This window comes from Astyanax mexicanus, chromosome 8 (genome assembly GCF_023375975.1).
Source record: "Astyanax mexicanus isolate ESR-SI-001 chromosome 8, AstMex3_surface, whole genome shotgun sequence".
Classification (NCBI taxonomy): Eukaryota; Metazoa; Chordata; class Actinopteri; order Characiformes; family Acestrorhamphidae; genus Astyanax; species Astyanax mexicanus.
The window spans coordinates 51,921,379-51,947,021 of record NC_064415.1 but is presented as its reverse complement, the minus strand read 5'-3'; the positions used below and the strand labels follow the sequence as shown (position 1 = coordinate 51,947,021).

The following is a 25,643-nucleotide window of genomic DNA, read 5'->3' as shown; positions in this document are numbered from 1 at the left end:
TTATTTGTAAAAATGTTATGAATCATGAATAATTTCTTTCCACTTCCTAATTTTATACCACTTTGTGTTGATCTTTCACATTAATTTCCAATTAAATATGTTCATGTTTGTGGTTGTAATGTGAAAAAATATGTAAAAGTTCAAGTGGTATGAATACTTTTGCAAGCCACTGTATGTATGCATGTATATATGTATGTATTTATGTATGGGTGCGTCCAGCCTTGAATGGAGCATAGAAATGGCCCACGTGAACAAATGTGAACAAATGTGAACCCACGTGAACCCACGGTAATCCACGTGTCCAAGCCCCGAAGAAGTTCTGTACATTTTGAAGGCAATCGAAACAGTCAGAGCACTCACCGGACGCTCACCGGCTCTCTAGGTCACGTGACTTCCACATGTTTTTATGAGTTCAAGAACAGTTTAGCTCGATGTCCTTCCAAAAAAAGTGAAAAAATGTAAATCTCCAGTGATTCCAGTCCAGTCGTCCCCAGTTTGACCCATGAGGGTGATTAATGTCCCGCAGTGCTGTGATTCGTCTTTTCTTTTCATTTCTTTTCTCACGTGGTTATTTTGAATACTACAGTACTGTCTCACCTTACACAATGGCATTCAGTGATATTTACATTGTACATTACAACACTGTAATTTCTCATTGTTCTCTTATTTTTCTAGGAATAAAAAAAAAAAACAACAACGACATTATTATCATCATCTATTATTGAACAACACATACAAAAGTGCATTCCGGCTGAGACTGGCGTCTTGGCGTCCTGCTCCTGAAATAAATGTCTGTGCTGGTTTCACCTCGATTCGTTCCACCAATTGAACCAAGTCTGGGAAGAAGGCCTTACTTCAGCATGTTCCTAATTCTGTGTGATAGCTTGAAAGCGCTCCAAAAAACAATTTGCGCTCGCAGACAACAGATTTTCCATTGGGGAAAAAAAACAACAACAACAACGCAGCGCTGTGCAGAAGTCAGAGAACCGCCCTTCATTTATTTCATCCCCAATTAGACACTGAATTTAGTACAAATCACTCATTTTTCAGGGATTTTTTTTTCATAGAAGATCAGATAGAAAATAAAAAATAAACAAATAAAAAAAAATAGGACCTAAAAAGTATATTAACTAAAACCTACCTCATAGACTGCGTATAGCTGGACAGAGCATCGTCTCTCAAAAAAAGTGAAGCCACCACAGGTCGGGCGCCCCCTGCTGTTCGGTTTCAGAAAGCTGTGTAACCCCACCCATCCACATAGGTTTCAATGGCAATACAGAACAACTTTCAATCACGTTTTTTTTCTAAAATACTGTAATTCTACCTCCATTATTTAAATGAAACAGCTAGTGTAACCTCTGCTTATATTGTCAAATTTTTATATCCCCACATGATTTTCTATTTAAAACGTTATTCAGCTCTATTCAAAACAGGTGTGGTTATTGTAAAAGGGCTGGTTATGGGTGGGACCAATAACAGACCGCTCAGCTCTGCAGCCTGTGACCTCGAGGCAGCCCTCAGGGGCGGGGTTATTTAAATGAGTAGGCTGTCTCTCCACAGTCTTTCTCTCTCCTCTGGTCTCTACTGCGCTCTACTGACTCGGGTTTCAGGATCGCCAACATGGTGGAAGATTTTAGCTTCATTTTCATTGAATGAATGGGAACTGCGACACAGCGTCCATCTTTTTTTACAGTCTCTGATCTACCTTTGTACACTTTTCTCTGGCCAATCAACTCTACGCAAGGTTTACACATTAGATTTTAGTCCACCCTCAGCACACTTGGAACCACCATTAAGCAGCTATTTAAAAAAAAATATTTCAGATACCATTTTTTTTTCACTAATAGAAAACCAAAAAAAGAAACAGTCTAACAGTATTAGTAGAGAGAATGCAGTGGAAACGCACCATTTAATTGATAACCAATAACTGTCATCTACATGTCTTGTCTTGTCCTGTCTTGTCCTGTTGGAACTACCAGTTGGCAAAGTATTACCAATCTTGTACACTGCATACTGAGAAGTTCTCCTGTTTGATTGTATCTGTGTTGGATCACTGATTGTCTTTTTGTTTCATCTTTTGGTTGTTTTTTTTTTTGGATTTGGCTTATTTTAGTTCTAAACAAGTTTTGTCTATCTATAATTTAATCACTATTATGTTGGTGACCTGGTTAAAATCTGGCACTATTGCTACTTGCTCTATATATCGCCGTTGTTAAAGCCTTAGTGTCTCAGAAAAATATAATATTATATAAAACCAATTAGTACTTTTGGCAGTGCGCCAAGTCCTGCTAGAAAATGAAATCTCCATCTTCATAAAAGTTGTCAGTAGCAGAGGGAAGCATGAAGTGCTGTAAGATTTTGTGGGAAAACAAAACTGCACTGACTTTAGACTTGATAATAAAACACAGTGGACCAACACCAGCAGATGACATGTCTCTCCAAACCATCACTGATCATCAGTAAATTTTACATTTCACTTAGAAATCAAGGGAGCAGAGTCTGGAGGAAGAATGGAGAGACACACAGTCCAAACTGCTTGAGGTCTAGTGTGAAGTTTCCACCAATCAGTGATGGTTTGGAAAGACATGTCTGTCATCTGCTGGTGTTGATCCACTGTGTTATACTATATCAAGTCTAAAGTCAATGCAGCACTTCAAGCTTCCCTCTGCTGACAACTTTTATGGAGATGCGGATTTCATTTTACAGCAGGACTTGGCACACTGCCCACACTGCCAATTGGTTTTAAATAACATTCAATTTTTATTGGCTCTAAGCATTTTGAACTGAATTACTCAAATAATTACTGAAGTAACTTTCCAACGATATTCTAAATTTTTGAGATGCATTAATATATGTGTTTATACAGAACCAAAAGTCAAAAGTTTGGACACACCTTCTCATTTTTTTTGTTTTTTTTTTTATTTCTTATGTGTGCAAATCTGTCATTTTATTTACAGAATAACTCTGCACGTGTTCTTGTGCATTGTTAAGGATTCAATAATACATTTACAATGTAAAAATCATAGAAATAAAATAGGTGAATCCATGCTTATGACTGGTACTGTATATTTGTGTTATGGTGTCCTCTGCTTCTTAGCATAACCACTATAAAGAAATCCAAGTCAGTCAGTTTTTCTACAATGAACCATTTCACATAAAAAACATTAGTGAACACCTCATCTGCTGAATTATTCATACACGTTTGTGTGCAAATTTTGTGTCTCCAAAATTCCAGTTTAATGGCTGTTTCGACTGGGAATGAATTAAATGTAGGGTGCTCTCTGACCTTTACTCCATCCTACAACAATTACAACTCCGAACAATTTTTCAACACTGACTCTTGTCTTGTCACATCAAGCCCAAGTCCAGCAACAGGGTGACCTTATTTAAACGTAAAAAAAAAAGAAAAATTGGCGTTTTTATTTTTTGACACTTTTAACCATTCTGTATTCGTTACACGTTATAAACCACTTTTTTGCCTTTTCACATACTTGGCCTACTTTTTGCTTCACATATTAAATCAGTTCCTGGTGAAGTTATTGGCAGTCCACCTTCAGTCCTTAAAGATGGGACTCGATGTTTGCATCGAAAAAAGGCAAGAAATAAAAAAATAAATAACTAAAATTGAAGAACATCATTGGAGGATACGCGTTTTCTTGTGTTCGTGTTCGAGTGAGTGTAGGTGTGTAGGCGCACTTGGGATTGAAATATTCAGACCTTTCGTTTGGAATGACACTGTGGGCTGAATAATTCATTCTCCTGCTTTTCTCAGCGGATGTATCAACAATTTCTGTACAAAACCTTTATCTCCCACCCTTATGTATTTCTTATCAGGCTGCGCTAGGCTAGCCTACTTTCTCCCAGACTCCCCAGTGGTTGTATTGTCTTGCACGTTGCCCCAAAAACATAATTTAAGGTCCAAGTCATCTGCAATATCTCAATATCTCTTGTACGAGGTCTTTCTTTCATGCTCTCTTTCTCTCTCGCTTTGTGAATTGAAGCTAATCTAAGACACTATGAGCCTCTTTTCTTTTCTTTTTTCCCTCCTCCCTCCCTCGCTCGTTCACTTGTTCGCTCCCTCCCTGCCTGGCACATTTAAAGAATGGTAAATACTCTGAAGAGCGAAACAGAGCCTCTGTGTCTTTAGCTTCGGCGCTCACGCTTCTGCTTTTCAGCACTTATTGCTTTAAATTGCATCAATCACTCTCTCTCTCTCTCTTTCTCTTTCTCGTTCTCTCTATAGCCTCTTTTCTATCTCTCTCATTCTCTCTCTCTCTCTCTATTTTTCTCTCACTGTCTACCTCTCTTGCCCACGCTTGTTTTTCTCTGTCTCTACCCATTACTCTTCCTCTTCATCTCTTTCTCTCTTCACTTCTCGTCCCATTATTCTCGCTCTCGTCATTCTTAAATCGTCCCTTCGCCCTTTACACCTCCCTCTCTCTCTCTTTCTTTCTCTTTTACTCTTTCAGTCTTTGTCTCTCCTCTCATCTCCGAGCTGCTCCTCTTTCTCGCCGGTCTCTTCGCCGTTCCGTTTCCGCGTCTTTTCCTCATCCTTATCCTCGTCTTTTTCTTTCTCCCGCTCTCGGAACAGCTGGGCAAGTTTGCGGAATTGCGGCCCCCACTCTTCCAGACCCCCGACCCACTCTTCCTTCTCCCCGTCTTTGTCCCCCTCGCTCTCCAAGGAGCTGAGTGACCCGGCTCGAGAACCCGTGCCTTCCAGACCGTAAACCTGCACCGAGTCGTACGGCGGCTGCGTGGGATCGAACGTTACCTGGGCCAGGCGTAGCCGCAGGAACTCGCCCACCCGCAAGGCCAGGGAGTGACCACTGCCTCCCCCTGCTGCTCCACCGCCTCCGGCAGAGGCCGCTCTAGCTGCTGCTTCGGGCCCTGAAGGCCAGGCACCTCCATAACCCAAGATCCTGGCAAACGACCCCCGGCCCTGGCTGGGATAGGGCAACAGCTGGGGGGTCATATCTCTTCTGCCCAGGCCAAAACCTCCCATCCCAACTCTGTCCCTCCAGTCCCCAATGAAGCCCCCTCCAGCCGCCTCCGGGTACACCACAAAACTGCTGCCCATCTCCAGCCCGCCTCGGCCCAGACTGCCTGTGTAGTCCCTCTGCGGCTCCCCCTGCAGGACGGTGGCATAGTTGCGTCCACCGTTGACACTGTCTATGCCGGTTTCTGTCGACCCAGAGACGCTCTTTTTCGGAGAGAGGCCAGACCTCGACGAGCGGCGTCCTGCCGAGGGCAGAGTGGCAGAATCGCACGTCCAGCTGCCCGAGACGCCCGACACGGCGGCCAGCGAGCCAGAGCGGGTCAGCACCAGGGTCTGCTGCTCACGAGGGGCTGCGTCCGACTGCACCTGTTTGGGATGGGGAGGAGCAGGAGGGTCAGAGCGGGTCAGGATGAGCTTACGCTTCTGTTAGGACACCGTGAGGAGAGAGAGAAAGAGAGAGAGAGATAAGGAACAAGAGAGAAAAAGAGAGAGAGAGAGAGAGAGAGAAAGGAATACGGGACGATGGGCATAGGGGTATTATTGAGAAAGGGATTGAGAGAATTAGAAAGAGAGTGGAGAGATAAATTGCACACAATGAGCAGGTGTACACAAAGATATTCTGAATACAGAAGAAAAACGAAAAGGTGATAAGGAGGATGGCACAGCAGAGAGAGAGAGCTAGAGAGAGACAAAGACTGAAGAGAGGGCAATAAAGTGAGCAGAGAGCAGAAAGAGAAGTAGACCATGAAAGGCAGAGTGAGAAAGAGAGAAGATGGAGAAAAGCCCAGGCTGCAGCAGAGGTTAATTGAGCTCTAAAAAGAGCTAACACTGCACTGTGAGGTGATGGTTTAGGGAGGGGGGAGAAGAGGAAGAAGAAGGCAGCGTAAGACAGGATGTGAAAACACTATCATCACCACCATCATCATCATCTTCACCAAGACCAAGATCTTCTTTTTCTCTTATCTGACTCGTGAATTGTTTAGTTTAGCTAATGTGCTTTTTAGCTCTTTGATTTGCTAATTAAAAGTACAAATTGAAGTTTTCTCTGAAATTGACTTCTGCTAGCAATAAATCCATGCAATTCCCTCATTACTGAGTTTCCTCGTTACTGACTATGACTACAAATGTTGGAAGAACCAAAATAACCTGAAAGCTACTTAAATATGTAGGTACCTTATGAAGCTGACTGAGGAAATGCAAAGCTGTGCAAAGTAAATATATTCTAAAATATAAAACACATTCTGGTTTTTCTCTTTTTTTTGTTTACTAAATAATTCCATATGTTATTCTATTGTTAAACCCTAGTATTTTTACTGCTACCTACAGAGTAATGCATATGAATTATTTTTTTGAACCATTTGTCCCAACCATGGTGGTGTACTATATTCTCAGTCCAGCAGAGACACTGAGGTGTTTAAAAACTCCAGCAGCACTGCTGTGTCTGATCCACTCCACACCACCACCATGCTAATGCAGTCACTGCAGTGCTGAAAAATAATAATTTACATGTAATTTACATTTACATAGCTCTGGAAAAAAATAAGAGACCACTTAATTTCTGAATCAATTTTTCTGATTTCGCTATTTATAGGTTTATGTTTGAGTAAAACGAACATTGTTGTTTCATTCTATAAACTACAGACAACATTTCTCCCAAATTCTAAATAAAAAAATTGTCATTTAGAGCATTTATTTGCAGAAAATGAGAAAAAGATGTAGAGCTTTCAAACCTTAAATAATGCATAGAAAACAAGTTTATGTTGATGAAAAGTTTTAAAAGTTCAGAAATCAATAATTGGTGCAATAACCCTGGTTTTTAATCAGTTTTCATGCATCTTGGCATGTTCTCCTCCACCAGTCTTACACACTGCTTTTGGATAACTTTGTGCCTTTACTCCTGGTGCAAAGATTCAAGCAGTTCAGCTTGGTTTGATAGCTTGTCATCACCCATCTTTCTCTTGATTATGTTCCAGTGGCTTTCAATTTGTTAAAATCAAAGATACTCATCATTTTTAAGTGGTCTCTTATTTTTTACAGAGCTGTATGTACGTTCCTGATATTAGAGGTCTAGGTCTAGATATTTAGCACTTGGCATTAGATGTAATGAATATTTTTGTGGTTTAAAACAAAAGGTAAAGAACATTTACCCAGTCCAGATCCTGGCTCTGCTGAGCATCGCTGCTCGAATCTTCCTTGGTGTCGTTTTTTCTTGGCGTTCCTCCTTCAGAGGTGGTGACCCCATTCTGGGACACTGTCCCCTCCCTGGAGCTGTTCACTGCCTCTCCGGGTCCCACATACAAGGACCCTGGCTCCAGTGGCCCGACCACTGCCCCCTGGTTCTGGATTACCAGGGAGTGGTCTGGCTGCCCCCCAGGGAAGCGGTAGCCCAGCTCGGCCATGGCGGGCTCGTAGGCGGCCTGCGAGCGGCGGAGCACGGGGAGCGTTTGGCTGCTGTAGCACAAGCGTCCGTACAGGGGAGCTGCCTGGCTGTGGTGACCGTTGTCAATAACTCCAGACTGGGCCCAGCTGCTGTACGTCCGTGCCTTTTCCTGGGCACGCTGGGAGTAGCGTCTGCGGGAATTTGGGAGAGCAGAAAAAAAGTTGTATGAGTTGTGTGTGACTTTTGATAATGATAATAACAGTGTAACTACAGGCAACATACAAATTAATTGTTTACAATTTTACAGAAATAGGGACACCAAGATTATTGGTTCGAATCCCAGTCATGCAGCTTGCCATCAGCTGCCAGAGCCCTAAGAGAGCACAATTGACCTTTCTCTCTGGGCGGGTAGATCGATGGTGCTCTTTAACCTTGTCACTCTTAGGGTGATGTCAATCAGCACGAAGCATCTGTGAGCTGATGTATTAGAACTGAGTCGCTGCGCTTTCCTTCGCATGCACTGTGATGCTACTCGGCAATGCAGCAGCAGCAGTTCAAAAAGAGGCTAGTCTCCACCCCCCTTGTGTTGTTGTATGAGTTGTATGTTGTATGTGATTTATGATACATGGCCATGAACATGACTAACACTAATTATTGGGTCAGATTCTCAAGCAGTCAAAAACTATGTTTCCCTTTCAATGGAAAATCTCCATTTAAAATTCTGTGCCGTCCAATACTGAGCCTAATCCCTGTGAGGGAAACTTGTTTTTTAGTGTGTAGAACCTGCTTGTCTAATGTTTCTTCTAAAATCAAGGGTTATTTTACCAAGTGTGTAGCCCTTCTGCTGTAGTAGACACATTGGACACATTGCGGTGAAGATTTGCTGGCATTAAACCACTATTGAGAGTATTAATGAAGTCAGATAACAAATAGCATTCCATCTAATTGCATTGTCAAGCGTGTTTTGTTACCCAAATGTATCCTGCTACACTGATTATTCAAACAAATAGAACTGAATGTCTATGCTCAGTTTCAGAATTGAGTTTTGCTTGTGCAGGCTGAGAATTTATATTTAGAGGAGATACCAACATGAAAACCAACAAACTTGAGAGCTGACTTTGGGTCAAAAGCAACTATTTGTGAAGATGAAAGAAGAAGGGAAATCAATAGAAGCCATTGCACATGCCAGTACAACCACTTGGAATGTCCTGAAGAAGAAAGTCGTCACTGGTGTACTAAGTAACAGATGCCGTACAGGAGAGAAGATATCACAATCTACTGTTTGCAGAGGAGTAGCCAGGCTGAAGAATAATAATAAGAAGAAGAATAGGAAAGCCAAGCTGGAATTTACCAAGAAGTAGATACAAGTAGATACAAGCCTTTGGACTTACTTTGGACTCAAAAGACAAAGATAGGTTAAACTTTTCCAATTTGATGGAAAGACTAACGTTTGGAGAAATATAAGATCTGCTCATGATCCCAAATATGCAAGCTCATCTGTGAAACACAGTGGATGTAATTTCCTGCTTTGGGCTTGAATCGCTTCTTCTGAAATGGACTTGTTAATCTCGATTAATCTACAATGACCTCAGAAGTCTATAGATGCAACCAAAGTGATTGGGAGGTCCTTCATCATGCTTCAAGATAATGACCCAAACCAACTGCAGACTGGAAAAGCATCACAGAAGAAGAATGTAGAAGGTTAGTGATGTCAGTGGGTCGCATGTTTGATGCCGAGGCAGATGTAACCAGAATAATAAACAGACAGGGAACAAACAAATACTAAACTAAAACAAGAAAACAAGGCAAAAATTACAGACATTAAGAGGTACAAAAAACAACAATGGACACTGAAACAAAGGGGCTTAAATACACATGGAGGGAACAGGAAATAGAAAACACCTAGGGACAGGTAACAAGGAGGTGGAGTTACACCGAAGGTGGAGACATGGGAGGAGCCAAGAAGTAAATAATGGACCGTGTGCTGAGGAGCACATGGCAAGAGAAACGAGGCAGGAAGACAGGAAAAAAAACACAAAGCTAACTAAAATTTTTTTGGAAAAGCATCACAAAAAAAGAATGCAAAAGTTTATTGATTTCAGTGGGACGCATGCTTGACGCAGTTATTACAAGCGAAAGATTTGCAACTAAATATTAAGTATTTTAATGTCAAACCCAAATGTTTAAATGCTAAAGCAGAAATAACTGCAATTGTCTCACTGTTCGAATACTTTTGAAGGGGACTGTTTTTTTGTTAGTTTTTTATTTTTTTTAACTATGACTAAATCCTGAATTGTGCCCTGTTGCCATGCTACAACACTTACAAGCTCACATCTCCTAGAGAAGATAACAGGAACGAATGAATGAATTAATAAACGGCTGCTTATCTGGTCTGCCAGCGTGATTTAAGCCGAAGCCGACTCACATATTCCTGCTGTCGAGGGTGCGGTACCCCCTGCGTGCACTGTGGGGGGCGCTCTGGAGAGCCGTGATGTCAAACGCAGCGGTGTCCGCCTCCCCACCTCCCTCGTCATCATATGTAATGATGTTCTCTCTGACATCGTCTTCCTCCAGCGGAGAGAGGGAGTCCCGCTTCTGTCTGCGCAGGGACAGAGAGAGAGCACTGACAGCTAAAGAGAAAGAAAGAGAGAGAAAGAGAGACAGACAAAAGAGTGAGACAACAGAGTGAGAAGCAGTTCCATCCATTTACAAGAGCGAAGACGCATTGTTTGTAATAGACGACAGATTTGGGCTATAAAAATTGCAGGGGACTCCAAAGAGACAGAGATTCAATAGGCGCATTAGATGGCGCAGCGTACAGACAGACGCTCACACAGACAAACGACTAGTAATTACAAACATGATCCTTCACAGCCATGGATTCAGTTCTGTGTCAGATCTTCAAGCAGTCATTAACATGAAGGAAAGCGAGCAGTGGAGTACACAAAGAGCATCAATCTTTATTACTGACAAGCGGAAAACGTCCCCAATTAAAAAGATCAACCTTCCTTTACGACTAAATAAAGGCATTTGTGGCATTCATCTTTTAATGATAAAAAACATGGTCCCACTTTAAATAAGTATCTTTAACAACTGTGCAGTTATTACACTGTTATTACCAGGGTTGTTAATGTGTAACTACACAGTTATTAAAGATACTTTTTTAAAAAGATCAACATTCTTTTACGAAGTTGGCATTTGTGTTTCAATGATATGGAAATTTAAAAAACATGCTCCCACTTTTGAATAAGTATCTTTAATAACTGTGAAGTTATTACACTGTTATTACATGGGTTGTTAATGTGTAACTACACAGTTATTAAAGATACTTTTTTTTAAAGATCAACATTCTTTTACGACTGAACGAAGTTGGCACTTGTGTTTGATAATGAAATTTAATAGTAAAAACATGGTCCCACTTTTAAATAAGTATCTTTAATAACTGTGAAGTTATAACACTGTTATTATAGGGGTTGTTAATGTGTAACTACACAGTTATTAAATATATATTTTTTTAAAAGATCAACCTTCTTTTACGACTGAACAAAGTTGGCATTCGTGTTTCAATGATAATCAAATTAAAAAAACACGGTCCCACTTTTTTATAAGGATCTCTAATAACTCTGTAGTTACAATGTTATTACAGTGGTCATTAATGTGTAACTACATATTTATTGAAGATACTTTTTAAAAAGATCAACCTTCTTTTACGACTGAACAAAGTTGGCATTCGTGTTTCAATGATAATCAAATTTAAAAAACACGGTCCCACTTTTTAATAAGTTTCTCTAATAACTGTATAGTTACACTGTTATTACATGGGTTGTTAATGTGTAACTACACAGTTATTAAAGATACTTATTTAAAAGATCAACCTTCTTTTACGACTGAACGAAGTTGGCATTCGTGTTTCAAAGGATAATAAAGTAAAAAAAAAAAACATGATCCTACTTTTTAAAGTATCTCTATCTCTGTAGTTACACTGTTATTATGGGGGAATATAATAGGGCTCAGAGTCATGATGCTCCTGCATGCATTGTCGCTGTGCAATTGTTTTTTTTTATGTTACATTGTGAATTTTCTCTCCAAATCTAACTTAATGTTACCTACTTCAATCTCCTAAGATTCTGAACATTAAAATAAATCATGCCCACATAGCAGTAAAAGGTTATAAGTAGTCGTTTCTCAGGTTTCAAAGAAAACCTTTTCTTTATTCATTACTACTTAAAAAATGGTCTGCAGTTTAAATCAATAAACAACTGAATGGACCCAGATATAGCTCATAGCTCTTATTCTATTTACACCGACCGATGGGTCTTGAATTAAAGGGTTAATATTTCAGTAGTTAGTAAGCACGCTAATCAGTGTTTCTGTGTTTATGTTAAATTACACTGTGAAAAAAAAAACCCTTACACAACTGAGGCTCTGAGGAGCTTATAGTAACATTACACAGCATCATGGGCAACTGGGGTTCAAATCCCTAAATCCTCAAACAGTAATGCAAGCAATTTGGTCTGCCTTGGGATAAAGTCTTTGACACTGTGTGAGTGTGAGTGTTTCCAACGAAATCATGCTGACTCCCTCGACGCGAACGCTGGCAATATTCTATAAATTAAAGTTTAATCCACATTGATTTTGCTCTTTATTCCTTTAAGTCCCTGCCTCCCAATAGGGCCTGGTGTGATGTTATAACAGTGGTGCCCAAGCCTGTCCCAGAGTCCCTTTGGCCTACATATTGTATATTAATGTTTTTTTTTGTTTTGTCTGATCCTTCCAGGCCCGATTCAACTACCTTCTACTGTACATTAACAACCAGTAATAATCAGTGAGTATTTTATTGAATACTGCCAGGAAAAAAATAGATATTGTACAGGTAGAGCTTAACCTCACCTAACCTCAAACAAATGTACATTTAGGTTCAAATGTGTCCTTTAAAAGTAGTAATTTGGGTTCTGAGTGGTCCAGCAGTCTCCCACTAGTGCTGCCACTAAGATTGCTTGTTCGAATCCTGGTCATGCAGCTTGCCATCAGCTTCTGGAGCCGTGAGAATGCACAACTGGCCTTGGGTGGGTAGATGGCAACTTTTCCCCTCATCACTCCTAGGAAGTTGATGTATCAGAACCGAGTCACTGCGCTTTTTTCCGAGTGCGCTGGCAGTATATTATCTGGCTAATATATCAGATTAAACTGCACCTTATCAGCAGTTTAGCTCAATTGAAAGAAGTGTATTTGATGATTTCTGATTATGGCAGAAGTTGGGGTCAAATTTGGTGGTGTAGTTAACTTGCCCTACTGATTTCAAATTAATCGCATGCGGTAATACTTTAACGTTGACAGCCCTAATAAAAACATATCTGGTCCACTAAATTATTTGTCCTACATGTTCTAAAGCACATTTGCTTCTCATCTGGCACATATATGCCAGTGTTTCCATACTAACTGTATCTAAGCCAAATCTAAATTTAAATCCACATATTGAACATGCACACTTGGCACACATGTCTACTTTTGATACCAATATGAAAGGGTTAACAGGACCTGCTTAATTCATTCAATAGGTAGGGCAGTGTAATTTTTTTTACAGTGCACTGAAGACATGCCCTTGAGAGTACCACCCCAGTGACAAGAGGGGTACAACCCTAGTGACAGTTTTGTACTGTTATTTTTTCAAGTAGAGTAAAAGCGAACAAATAAAAGTGGGATGAGGATGGGAACCTGGGGCCTATAAAAATGAAAGTCCCATTAAATATAGAGTAAAGTATTAATAATGTATAATTGATATCAAATTTGAGTGTAATATTAAACATGCAGCAAAGTCTGAATAATGAAAGATCTTAATATCATCAATCACGGCTCAAACCAACACGCCCGAGAGAAGCCAGATCTGAACAGGCTGTAATATTCTAATAAACGCATGATTGACAAGACAGCCTGATACACCGCTCAAGCTGAACTCCACACACTCCACACGCTGCAGCGCTAAAACACGGCGGCGGAAGCTCAGAGAATTGGGATTGTTCAAGCTTTACTCGAGATTAGGACCAACCAATTTACATGAAAGGAGAGAAACTGCTGATATTTTGACATTTGGGAATAATTTACAGGACCTGCTTAATCACCTACTCGCACATTAATCTAATTAGAAAGTAATCATAGATTTACGCTCCTTGTGGACAGATGGTGTGAAGTCTAACATACAAAACAGGCATAACATTACAACCTAATAGCTAAAACTAATTTACCATTATTAACCGTGAAGAGTTAGGGCCATACATATTTGCACAGTTTAACAATCTTGATCATGATTTGGGTTCTGTTACCTTGTGGAACAGATTGGGAACACCCACGCCTGTATATGTTGTTAGGAGTTATCTTGTAATAGAGGTTGAACACTGGTCAGTGAGCATACTGGGAATATGTAACAAAGGCATATGCAGCATCCACTGCAGTCAAAAGTCATGGTATGGGACATGGTATGGTATACCTAGGGGTGTGATAAGATTAGACACAATTTTGGGTTCACAAGAATGAGAATATTTTACCAATATATATATATATATTAACACTGATTTTGCTCTTTATAGGTTGATGTTTGAGTAAAATGAACATTGTTGTTTTATTCTATTAACTACAGACAATATTTCTCCCAAATCTATAATGCAAAAAAATGTAATAACCCTGGTTTTTCAATCACAGTTTTCACGTATCTTGGCCTGTTCTTCTCCACCAGTCTTACACACTGCTTTTGGATAAATGTATGCCTTTACTCCTGGTGAAAAATTTAAGCAGTTCAGTTTGGTTTGATGGCTTATGATCATCCATCTTCATCTTGATTATATTCCAGAAGTTTTCAATTTGGTAAAATCAAGGAAAAACATCATCATTAAGGGGTCTCTTTTATTTTTTTCCTGAGCCGAATATGATTGGTCTGAGCAAAATTGTTCAATATCTTGTAACAATGAATTATTAATTATGACTGATTTATCTTATGCAGTAAAAAAAGAACAGTATGCAAGTACTGCAATGGTTCAACCATTAACCCAACAACTTATTTTCTCCATAATCTTCTCTCCTGTGTCCATGTGTGATTACTTGTCGTTCTGCAGAGTGATCAACTTGAAGCTGCACCGAACAACTTACCTAAAAGCGTGGCCACGCATGCCAGAATAGCCAGCAGGGCGGCGGTGCTGAGTCCAGGTGAGGGCAGCGAGGAGTGCTGGGGAAGACACACCGTCTCCCTCTCCCACTCAGCCTCGCTTTGCTTCTCCTTCTCCCCAGCCCTCGCTCCTCCTTTCAGGCAGGGGCAGACGGACACGGTGACTGTGCCGGTGCTGGTGAGGCCCGACGAGCCGTCTCTCAGGATCAGCGGCACGTGGAGGGTGAGCGAGGACGAGGAGGAGCGAGACAGCGCCTGCAAGGGCGAGGCCAGCACCAGGCTCGCAGTGGGGCCTGGAGGGGAAAGAAAAAGAGAAGACAGAGAGAATAAAGAGGAAATGGAGAGATAGAGGACTGGAAAAAAGAGGGCTTTTAGATCAAATGAGGCCCCGACAGAAGTTTAATTCAATTGAAATCAATTGAGTGCGCTTTAATTCCATTGCCTCGCCGCTATGACATTTGTACAGACCACTGTGTCTGAATGCTGCAGGGTTGGGGGGGTGGACGTGGGGCTGGTGGGAGGGAGGTTTGGGATGCCAGAGGAACGCATTCTTTGCCGAGCGCATGGGGGAGAAGATGGATGTGGCGGAGAGAGGCGAAGGCAAACAATGGGGGGAAAACAAAAGGAGCCGTGCACAAAGGAGCTGCACAATGTCGTCGCATAGGCAGGAATGATGAAGGGAGGCAGGGAGACACAGGGGTAGAGAGAGTGAGGCGACGGGAGACAGATAAAAAGGACGAGCGTGAGTGCGAGGGATCGAGCGGCGAAGAGAGAGAGTGCAAGAGCAAGAGAGAGAAAGAGAGAAAGAGAAAGTTTGAGAAAGAAAGAGAGATAGAGAGAGAGGGGGGGAATCAGTGAAAGAGATCAAAAGAGAAGGTGAAAGAGAAAGAGAGATAGGGAAAGTAGGATAGAAAGAGTGAGAGAAGGCACACCTCCACTCTCTCTGATGCTGAAGTTGAGTGCGGCGCTGGACTCTGGAGGAATGTTGAAATGGACGGTGCTGTCATTCCCCCCCTCGTCTCTATCAATAGCTCTCAACACCTGCACCACCTGAGAGAAAGAGATAGAAGCGGAAACAGAAAAGAGTGAGAGTGCAAGAGAGAGAGAGAAAGAGAGAAAGACAGAAAGAGAGAAAGGGCCAGAAGTAGAGGAAGTAAAAGGGGTGGAAAGGAAAGAAAAAGTAAAAGAAAATTAAATGAGTCGAAGGGGGATTACTTTAATTCCAGACATTTTCCAGGCATTTACCCTACAGTACCAGCCCCCCCTGCAAACAGGTAACAAGGATGATTAATGCAAGGCACGAAATCAAGCGATAATTAACACTGACCCCAGTACTGAGCCTTGGGGAACGCCCTGTGCACACATTCACAGATACAGTTTTTTTTTAGCTTAGATACAGGTTTTAGCTTTCTCTCGAATAAAAAAACCCAAAAAAAACTCCCAGCTCTGAACCCAGGAGACGCACTTAGGCTACAAATAATCACACACTTCCGGGCTTGTTTCAAGGATCTTCCCTCACGCCGCAGGGACACAGTTAAAGGAATAAAAGAATACAAAACACGCCACATGGCTTAAAGTGTGCGCCGGCGGGAAAGGGCCCTATTATTTTCACGATCTTGTTACACATGGAGATTAAGACACTGTCAAGTCATATTGGCGACTCACTACATCTTTAGGAGGGTGGAGGGGTAGGAACGGGGGGGGGCTTCCAGCATGGTCCAGCTCTAGCTCTTGTTGCAGCTGGGTGAGCATCTTTCTCGGTTGCAGTTGCGGTTGTGGTTGTGGTTGTGATAGACGTTACATTCGTTAAGAGAAGCCTGCCGAGCTGGCCGAGCAGATGGACACGGAGACCCAATTAAAAAGAAAGGAGTGGTACAATCAAATGAGACAGGCATCAAAACAGAGACAAACAGTGGTGTGGATGTTCAAACGGTGCGCAGATTGTAAAGCAGAGGCGCGCATCTGAAGATCTGAAGAGGCGTCCTGCTGTACGTGTGCTACGTGGACATGTGAGAGTGATCCTGTAGCAGAGCATGGAAGAGAGATTTAGCCCAAGGCTGAGGCAAACGTAATATACACTGTACGTATCAGTGCTCGGCTACAGCCGACAAAACACCGGGGCAATTTCCGCCATGAAGGGCAGTGCTTTAGGAGGATGAGCTAGTCTAGGGTATTCATGAAAACGAATAAATAACAACAAACCAAACCAAACAGGCTGAATGGATGCTGATGCTATTGTAGGGTATTTTATTAGATGCTACCGCTACTGTATATAAATGTGTTAAAGCATATTTGTGTGTTTATATTTTTAATCTGCCGCCTAAAGCACAACTGGCGCGGCTTATTGTGCAATAAACAAGTGTTCATTTTTTTTTCACGGCCATTTCCCAGCTCGCCTCGAATGAAATTAAACAGGCTGCTTTTGTTACAGTGCATTTAGTACAGATTTATGTAAATGCCCTCCTGGCATTCTGGGTAGTAACACCACTCCTTATCACTTCAGCATGAATAGACAGGCTAAACAGCTATCTATTGCACGAATGCACAATGAATATCCTATACGTACAGTAAATGTTTGCATGGTTGCAACATCATCACTACATAAGATTAATTGAAAGTAGAATTATTTTGGGCTTAGTTTTCATATAAAGAGAATGAATGGAAAAAAAAGCAACAAAAAAACATTAAACATCAATTTCATCATTTTTTGTTAATGAATAAAATATCCTCAAGAAGCCTGTAGGGTTTTCTAAGCCTTTAGGAAAGGAATACAGATTTCTAAAAGATGAAATATTCATGTTAATTGTAGCTCATTTTTATTTCATAGAACCATCACGCTTCTCGTATTTAAATTATGTAAGTATTGCAGTAATATTCCAATACTTAATTTCACTGTTAAGTTCAATTAAAACTTCTGCTTGCAAACCAAATGGTTTAAGATCTTAAAAATGCAGACAAAAACTGTCCAATCAGCCTCTTAGTTTCTGTAGTATCTAGGCAGATGCACCGAAAGGATTGGCAAGGCCTTTAATGGTTAGGCCTTCTGGAGTCAGATTAATCAATTTAATCAGATTATTTACAAAAATATTCAATCCCACTTCATAATAAGTGGCTCTAATAACTGCGTGGTTACATGTTAATAATGTATGTAATAACAGTGTAACTACTGTTGGAGTACACATTGTTACAGAATACAGATTGAAGTTGCACAGGTTATGTATTTATATAAATAATATAAACATATCAGTGTCAGCTAGACATAGCAGAATATTTTCTCCATCTCCAACCCTATGATAAAATTTTAATTATGATTTTAGTTTTAGAGGCCCAATTACATATCCGACAAGGGTTGTTAGAGCAACATATGTTTATACACAACATCAACATAGATCAGAACTGATGTTGATGTGTGTATTTACTTAACCTGTACAATTGTAATAAATCTGTACTTCACTAGTAATTACAAGTAGTTACAATGGGTTGTTAATGTGTAACTACACAGTTATTAGGGACACTATAACGTTATTATATTATTTAGTACATATTCTGTGCTAAATATGGTTAATTTCAAGTTTAATTTTTTGGTTTAGCAGAACATTTTCTGAACATTGCTGTAAACATTTAACCTTTGCGGACCTTTAATCTTATAAGTTTTTAAACTCGTCTTTAGAATGTGTTTATTTAACATTTTTAAATGTTATGGTAAGATTGCTGCAACATCACTTGTGTCAAAATTTAATATTTAGTTCGTTATAGTTTATTGCGAATGTTACTTTTAAATATTTCTATAAGGTTAATATTCGTCCAGCTGGGAATGTTAAGTTTTTAAAACTTTCCTGGAACATTATTTCTGAAAAATTACAGGCTAAATCCCCTGGAACCCTTTTAAAATGTTGCTGAACAGAGAATAACATTCCCTGTTAGCTGGGAATAAACTTGTAAAAGTACTATAAAATGATTTATTGTTATAAAAAAAGTATTAGAAATGTGTTCAATCATCCTAATTACAATATAACAGTATATATAGAATAGTTTATATAAAATATTAAACTCTTTCATTTATAAAAAGAGTTCTAGAAGCAGCTGGCTCACCTGTCCAGAGGAGGCGGAGTCACACATGGCAGTGTTGTACTGGCGGTCCAGTTCTGGGGCGTTGTCATTCAAATCCAGAGTCTCAATTGCAACCACCACTCTGGACAACTGGCTGGGGTTGTCTGAGTGAGAAAAGGCAAAAGTATGGATTTTTACATGATACTACAAAATGTACAGCACCAGTCAAAAGTTTAAACACAATTTTTCATTCAGTGTTTTTCTTTTTTTTCCCTAAATTGTAAATGAACAGTAAAGGACTGGGAGTCTAGGGGCTGAGGGACAGCTCCATCCACCAGGCTGTGAGGATGCTCAACTCTGTCCCTTTTCAAGATCTTTTCAAGAACTTTTCAAGAACTGACATAAACATCTGACTGTTATGTTTTGAGTCAGTGGCGCACTTGTGTTTTCTGTAGCCAAGATAGCAATGAGCCAGAAAGTTACCGAATTAGTGGAACACACCTTACCTCTAGTGTAGATACTGTATATTCACAAGCACTATAGTCATTGCGATTTAAATGACTCAGGTGCAAGGCATAAAAATATCCCCCCAATCAACACAGCACTGCAATTTAGTACTAGAATCAACACAGTACTGGAACTTTTTAAGAACTATTCAAGAACTGACATGAACATCTGACTGTTATGTTTTGAGTCAGTGGCGCACTTGTGTTATCCGTAGCCAAGATAGCAATAAGCCAGAAAGTCACTGAATTAGCTGAACACACCTCACTTCCAGACCACTGCGCCCATCAGCGTAGATACTGTATATTCACAAGCACTATAGTCGTTGCTATTTATTCAACTCAGGTGCAAGGTGTGAAAAAATTATACCCCAATCAACACAGTTCTGCAACTTAGTGAAAACAGACTGTAAAAAAAAAAGACTGTCTGCGATGTGTATGGTAGGTTCCTTTGACTCAATAAAAAAGTGTGTTCATAAACGTTTCCCGTATCCGCACTTTGAATGTGTCCTTGAAACGCGCCCGTGTTTTGCCAGCTACCAATTCAGCTAGCCGCGGCCGTTCTCCCGGCCTAAATTACAGGCTTGTAAAGTTCAAAACCCACACAAGACAGGCACTCCGATACACACCCCTCCTACATAAACCACGGCAGGAGTGTGATGTTTTTACAAATTCAGACTTCAGCAGCACTTCAATCACTCTTCCCATTCTAGACTAATGGCTTGTCATAGCAAATAAATAGCTTTTACCAGGGTGTATTGATACAGTACGGGCCTGTCGTAGCGGGGAAATGGACTTAATGGATTGGTACTGAGCCTGAGAAAGCACGGCTGTAGTCGCTCTCGCGCTCATTATGATTCAGCCCCATGCGCACCGCTCCGGCTTGGACTGTATTCACAAGAGCGCTTTTGGACCGCTTTCACAACTCACAAACACACACACACACACACACTCTCTCTCACACAGATGCACACCCTCACGTGCCCGGTGCTGTAACATCATGTTGTGGATTAGTTCTCGTTGCGCCACATTGCTGGAAATAAGCTTCTTCAACAATAGTTATCAAGCTTAGCTGCAATAGCATACCAGCACTTCTATAGACTCACTGTAGTGCATAAAAGAGCTGCACTGATTCTACAGTGTGTAGAACTGTGGCTTTCTGCACATATTACCAGAAGCAACCATAATCCAGTGCATATGATTAAGCTATATTTAAGCAATAATGCACTCGAGGTTCGTGATATAATATGTAATATTATTTTCAGGAGAGAAATCTGTGTAGATTAAAGTCCAGCATTCATTTGACGTTAAAAGAAATGAAAGAATAAAGGTTTTGTTTACTTCAGCACCCCCCAGCGGCAAGACCTGCAGATTTACAAGGTGTACAAAACAATTTGTATTTGGTTTGTAAGCACTGCATCATTGCTAGGTTACCTGTATGTGTATCTGTAATACACGGACAGCTTTGGTTACAGGGCATTACCGGCTGATAATGTCACTCATAAAACGCCACTCAGCCAATCTCATTGCAGGGTCGGAACTAACTGTGGTATAATAAACTACAGTACAAATTTTACATTTTGTCTCCAAATTTTAGACATTCCATCACATTGATTGAAGGTTGATCTTTGTCTCATCAGTCCATAATCAGTCCATAGGCTTGTGCTTATCTGTACTTCTTGGCAAATTCCAGCCTGGCCTTCTTATTCGTCGTGCTAATTAGTGGTTTTCTGGTAAAGACTTCTGCAAACAGTAGATTGTAATACCTTCACTACTGCCCTCTGGAGGTTGTTGTTGATGCAACTAACAGTTGTTGTAGGGCTTTTCTTTACAACACTAACAATGTTTCTGTCATCAACTGCTGTTTCTATCCATAATCTACCTGTTCGGCAGGTAGATCAATATTTGTGCAATGGCTCTGATTAATTTTCCACCTTCTCTCAGCTTTACAATTGCTGAACGGAGAAATCCAGCGCTATTTATTGTTTGAAAAATCAAAGTAACAGGAAACATCTGGGCAGTAAAACATACCTGAGAGTCATATTTTCCAATATTTTTGCTGACAAGAAAAATGATGGGTTAAGATAGAAGGTGCTATCTTCTAAATCAGAGTATCAGATTCAGAAATCAGAAATAAAAGCTGGACTGTTGGTCTTTTTTTTCTCATATACATCTTTTTTAATGTCAAACCCAATTTTTTTCCATCTACAGCAGAAAAAAAAGGGATTGGCCTCACTATTCCAATACTTTTGGAAGGGACTTTTTTTTACTGGATTGGTATCGGCTCATGCTCAGCATTAACAGACTTGGATCACAAATCAACAGCATAAATTATTTCACATTCTTATCTCTTAATCTGCTCATTCTGAATAATGCAGTATATCTCCACAGTGGAGCATGTTTTCCTAACACTAAGCTATGTGAGAAGTCCTGTGAGATTTCTCCAGCTCTGTAGAGCATTGAAATAGCTTCTCCAGAGCTTACAAGTCAAAACCGTTGGGAAAGTTGATCTGCTGTAAGTGTGCATAACCTTGCAGAGATATGCTAATGTGCCAACGAGGCAAACTCTCTGACTCTTTGAAACCTCTGTAAGTGGCTTCTCGCTGTGGAGCCACTGTACTGTGCTGCATTGCAGAGCTATGTAGTCTAATGTGTGCTCGGCGAAAGCCCATGGGTACCTCTCTGCATGGCAATGATGGTGACGTTGTGCCACTGCTCGTGCTCACGGTCCAGCTCTGAAGCCGTGGTGATGAGTCCGGTGTCTGGGGCGATGCGGAACAGTGCCTCCGGATCTGACTGGGGATCAATGGAGTACCTGATGGAGAAAGGATGACAGTCGAGATGGTTAAGGGACAATGGGATTTGGTTAAAGGGTGGCAGAACAATTGGGAAATATTTAGGGTTCAAGAGCTAACAGTTTATGCATGCCTGAAAAATTGACCACCAGAGATGAGGGGGAGCGATCAAAGCCTAGTGCTGGCAGAGCTTAAAGCTGGAGAGGCTGGAGCTGCCCAGCCTGCAGATGGTTCTGTATTTGGGCATGGTGGGTGGCAAGCTGGAAACTGCATGTCTGGGTGCTGGAAGAGGGCTTTAGACATGTACTTAAGCCCTACTCGAATGGGATTTATGGGGAAAATTCGGATATTTTACAGAAATATAAGGATGTTTTTCACACCTGAAAGTCTGGAATTCCATTTTCTCCCAATTTACACAGCCAATTACCCAACCCACTTATTAGGACTCCCCCTATCACTAGTGATGCCCAAACACCAGGAAGGGGAAGACTAGAACATGCCTCCTCCAATACAAGTAAAATGAGCCACTGCCTCTTTTCCAACTTCTGCTGCTGATGTAGCATTGCCGATTAGCATCACAGAGCACTCAGAGGAAAGCGCTCAGCTCCACTCCGATACATCAGCTCACAGATGCAGCCTTGTGCTGAGTGACATCACCCTTTGAAGTGATGTGGGAAGAGAGCACCATCTACCCACCCAGAGATAGCAAGGTCAATTGTGCTCTCTCAGGGCTCCGGTAGCCGATGGCAGGCTACATGAACAGGATTCGAACCGCCGATCTCCGGATCATAGCAGCAGCGCCTTGGTCCACTGGACCACTCAGAGCCAGAAATCCTGTTTTTAACATTTACTTGACATTGATTGGCTTGTAGAATGTTGTCACCTTTCCAGGTGTTTTGATTCCCTTTAATTTATTTCTATTAATAAGGGTTAATCTACAGTTACAGCAGATATAGTCATGATCGTTAGTAGCATTTGTGGCATTAATACTGCTGTTTGATGCAGATGAATGTTAAATGAAGTCAGAATTCAGCACAACACCAGTTCTTTTTCTTCTTCTATTGTTTATTAAACGCTGATTAAAGCCACTCTCGTCTTCCTGTAGTTGATTTGAAAGTCGAACATTCTCAAAAGTTTTTCGTGTTTTTTTTACACTGCAAACTAACCGGAAATTCAGAATGTTTGGACCAAAAAAAGCAGCCCCCTACCTGATGTTGTTGTTGAGTCCAGTGTCCGGGTCCACGGCGCTGACCCGCCCAACAGTGCAAGCAGGAGGACAGTTCTCAGACACGTCCATGCGATAACGGGCCCGCGAGAACCGCGGCGGCTCATCTGCATCCAGCACGGCCACTCGGACGGAGGCGCGGTCCTTGAAGGGTCCACGGCGCAGGAAGCGGGGGTCCACAGTGGGGTTCAGCACCTCTACAGAGAAAGAGTAGGAACTGCGGCTCTCGTAGTCCACAGCCTGCAGAAACAACACACAGAACAGTGTTTTATTATGTTGTTCATCATGTGTATGTTATGTTTAATTAGAGGTCCAAGCACTTAGATTAGACTATGGCTGCTGGTTGGCCAGAATGCTGAACAGATATTGTCGAATACTGTCCAATGAAAAACAAGTATCTCCAAAACAGCAACTTCACAGGAGAACTTTCAATGGAAGTCAATGTGAAAAGAATTTATTTCAGGTGATTTTGAAGAGTTTCTATTGGTCCGTTCAGTTTGTGTGTTCAAATTATTTAGTAAACTAAAAATCAACAACAATGGAAATAATTGTTTTCCAATGGATAGCAACGATATATTCAAAGTACAACCTATTTTGACTTGGTAATAAAATCCAATGCAGAAATCTGATATATGGCTGTATATAACTAATATTACACAATATAAGTTTGATATATATTGAAATATCTGGCAAATATACCAGCTTATTTTCATATATTTCGGGCAAGAAAACAATATGTGATTACTTCAATGTAATTATTTTCAATGTAGGTAGCCTTAAATTATTTTTGTCCATATTATATATATATATGGCCAATTCACCATAAAAGTCTAACAGTGTGGAGAACAACTGCTAGATTTATATGTCTGCTTACTGTATCATTGTGTGTGTCCTCTTAGTGTCCTTACTGGTGTGTATGTATGTATTCACTGCATGGATGGGTTATAAGTGGCATAAACATGGTATGTATGGATGTTTTGTCTTGTCTTGTCTTGTCTTGTCGTTTCGTGTCGACCAGCATGGTTAGGCTTGGAAACACTGATCATAGACCAAGCAATTTAACTCAAACAAAAACATGCCCTTTGATGCTCAAGAGTATGAGCTGCCCAGACTGTTTTTCTCAGCAGGTAAAAACGTATACTACGAACCCTATACTGATAATCTAGCTGGTAAGCCAGCTGTGTTTAGCCTTTATTATTACATTTATGCTAAAACGTGTTTAAATGATTGGTTTGTACTACATATACACAGCGACTGCTGCTCCAATAACTAAGCTAATAGGCCCAACATACATAAATGGGTGGGGTGAAAGTGCTGCATCTAATAGTAAAAGATGAAGCTCTTTAGGAATAACCCTTTTATGTTAACTTTCATCTTTCCTAAAGCACAAACAATGCCCATAACCCAGCCATAATTGTTTTGTTCTTTCATTACCATAATCACTGAGAACGCAGTAATGCTTTTCTAATGGAGCTAAGCGGAGAGAAAGCCTGAGTGGATCTCGCCGTTGATTACATTCTGGAGGCGCGTGGGGTCTGGACGTGGATCTGCGGCAGTGTGTGTGTGTGTGTGTGTGTGTGTGTGTGTGTGTGTGGTCTGTGTAAATCGACAGTGTTGGCAGGGGTGGTAAAGACAGGGGAGTGGGATTTGAAATGACTGGCTCATTAGGAGACTGGACCATGTGGGTGAGTGCCACTTTTGTGCCACTTTCTACCAAGCTGCTATCTGCCCTGCTACACACACACACACACACACACACACACACAAACACACACAGTCCCTGGAGTCACACGTGGACATTGCATGCTTGGCCTTGGTGAGACAGAAACAGACGGAGGGACATAGTGAAAATGAGCTGAATTTAACTAGGCTGATTGGCGAATGATGGGGCACCATATAATTCCACAACTGCTGACACACACACACACACACACACATACATAAATGTCTGTATGCTTGGGCTGTAAATAATAACTGTGATATTGTTTCACTAATAATAAACAGTGTTAATTTTGTTTGACGAATAATTTTTGTCATAGTTTTCGTCAACGAACCTTTGTTTTAAGACGAAAACAAGACAATAACTGAATAAAAACAGTATAAAATAATTAAAACAATGATATTTACGTCAGCTAATAAAAATGAGTAGCATCACAGCGCCCTCAGAGGAAAGCGCAGCAGCTCAGTTCCGATACATTAGCTCACAGACGCAGCCTTGTGCTGATCAACATCACCATAGCAGTGATAAGGGGACCCAGAGAAAGCAAGACCAATTGTGCTTTCTCAGGGCTCTAGCAGCTGATGGCAAGCTGCATGACCGGGATTCGAAACGATCTCCCGATCATAGCAGCTCTTTAGACCGCTGATTCTCTCTGCGCCCTTATATCAGAGAATTCTAAAGGAAACTGAATCCCAAGAGAATGTGGGTTATGCGGCAAGACAACGACTCTCAGAATACAAGCCGTTCTACCAAAGAATAGTTCAAGAAGAATAACGTACAAATTTTGCAGAAGAACACCACTACTGTATATACATATA

At 40.9% G+C, this 25,643-nt stretch overlaps 1 protein-coding gene across 2 annotated transcripts in view; it reads right to left on the bottom strand.

The window, feature by feature from the left end:
• Window positions 1-4,047: 4,047 nt before the first annotated feature.
• LOC103025951 (uncharacterized) overlaps window positions 4,048-25,643 on the bottom strand; it is a 379,123-nt gene continuing 357,527 nt past the window's right edge. The window contains exons 9-16 of one of the 2 annotated variants that reach the window (XM_049482198.1): window positions 23,089-23,345; window positions 21,764-21,900; window positions 18,625-18,746; window positions 15,465-15,582; window positions 14,517-14,825; window positions 9,802-10,006; window positions 7,144-7,567; window positions 4,048-5,419 (exon numbers count right to left, since the gene is read on the bottom strand). In XM_049482198.1, coding sequence (XP_049338155.1) covers window positions 4,466-5,419; window positions 7,144-7,567; window positions 9,802-10,006; window positions 14,517-14,825; window positions 15,465-15,582; window positions 18,625-18,746; window positions 21,764-21,900; window positions 23,089-23,345 — 2,526 coding nt within the window. In that variant the 3' untranslated portion in view covers window positions 4,048-4,465. The remainder of the gene's footprint in view (window positions 5,420-7,143; window positions 7,568-9,801; window positions 10,007-14,516; window positions 14,826-15,464; window positions 15,583-18,624; window positions 18,747-21,763; window positions 21,901-23,088; window positions 23,346-25,643) is intronic. The other variant, XM_049482199.1, reaches the window with a different exon arrangement.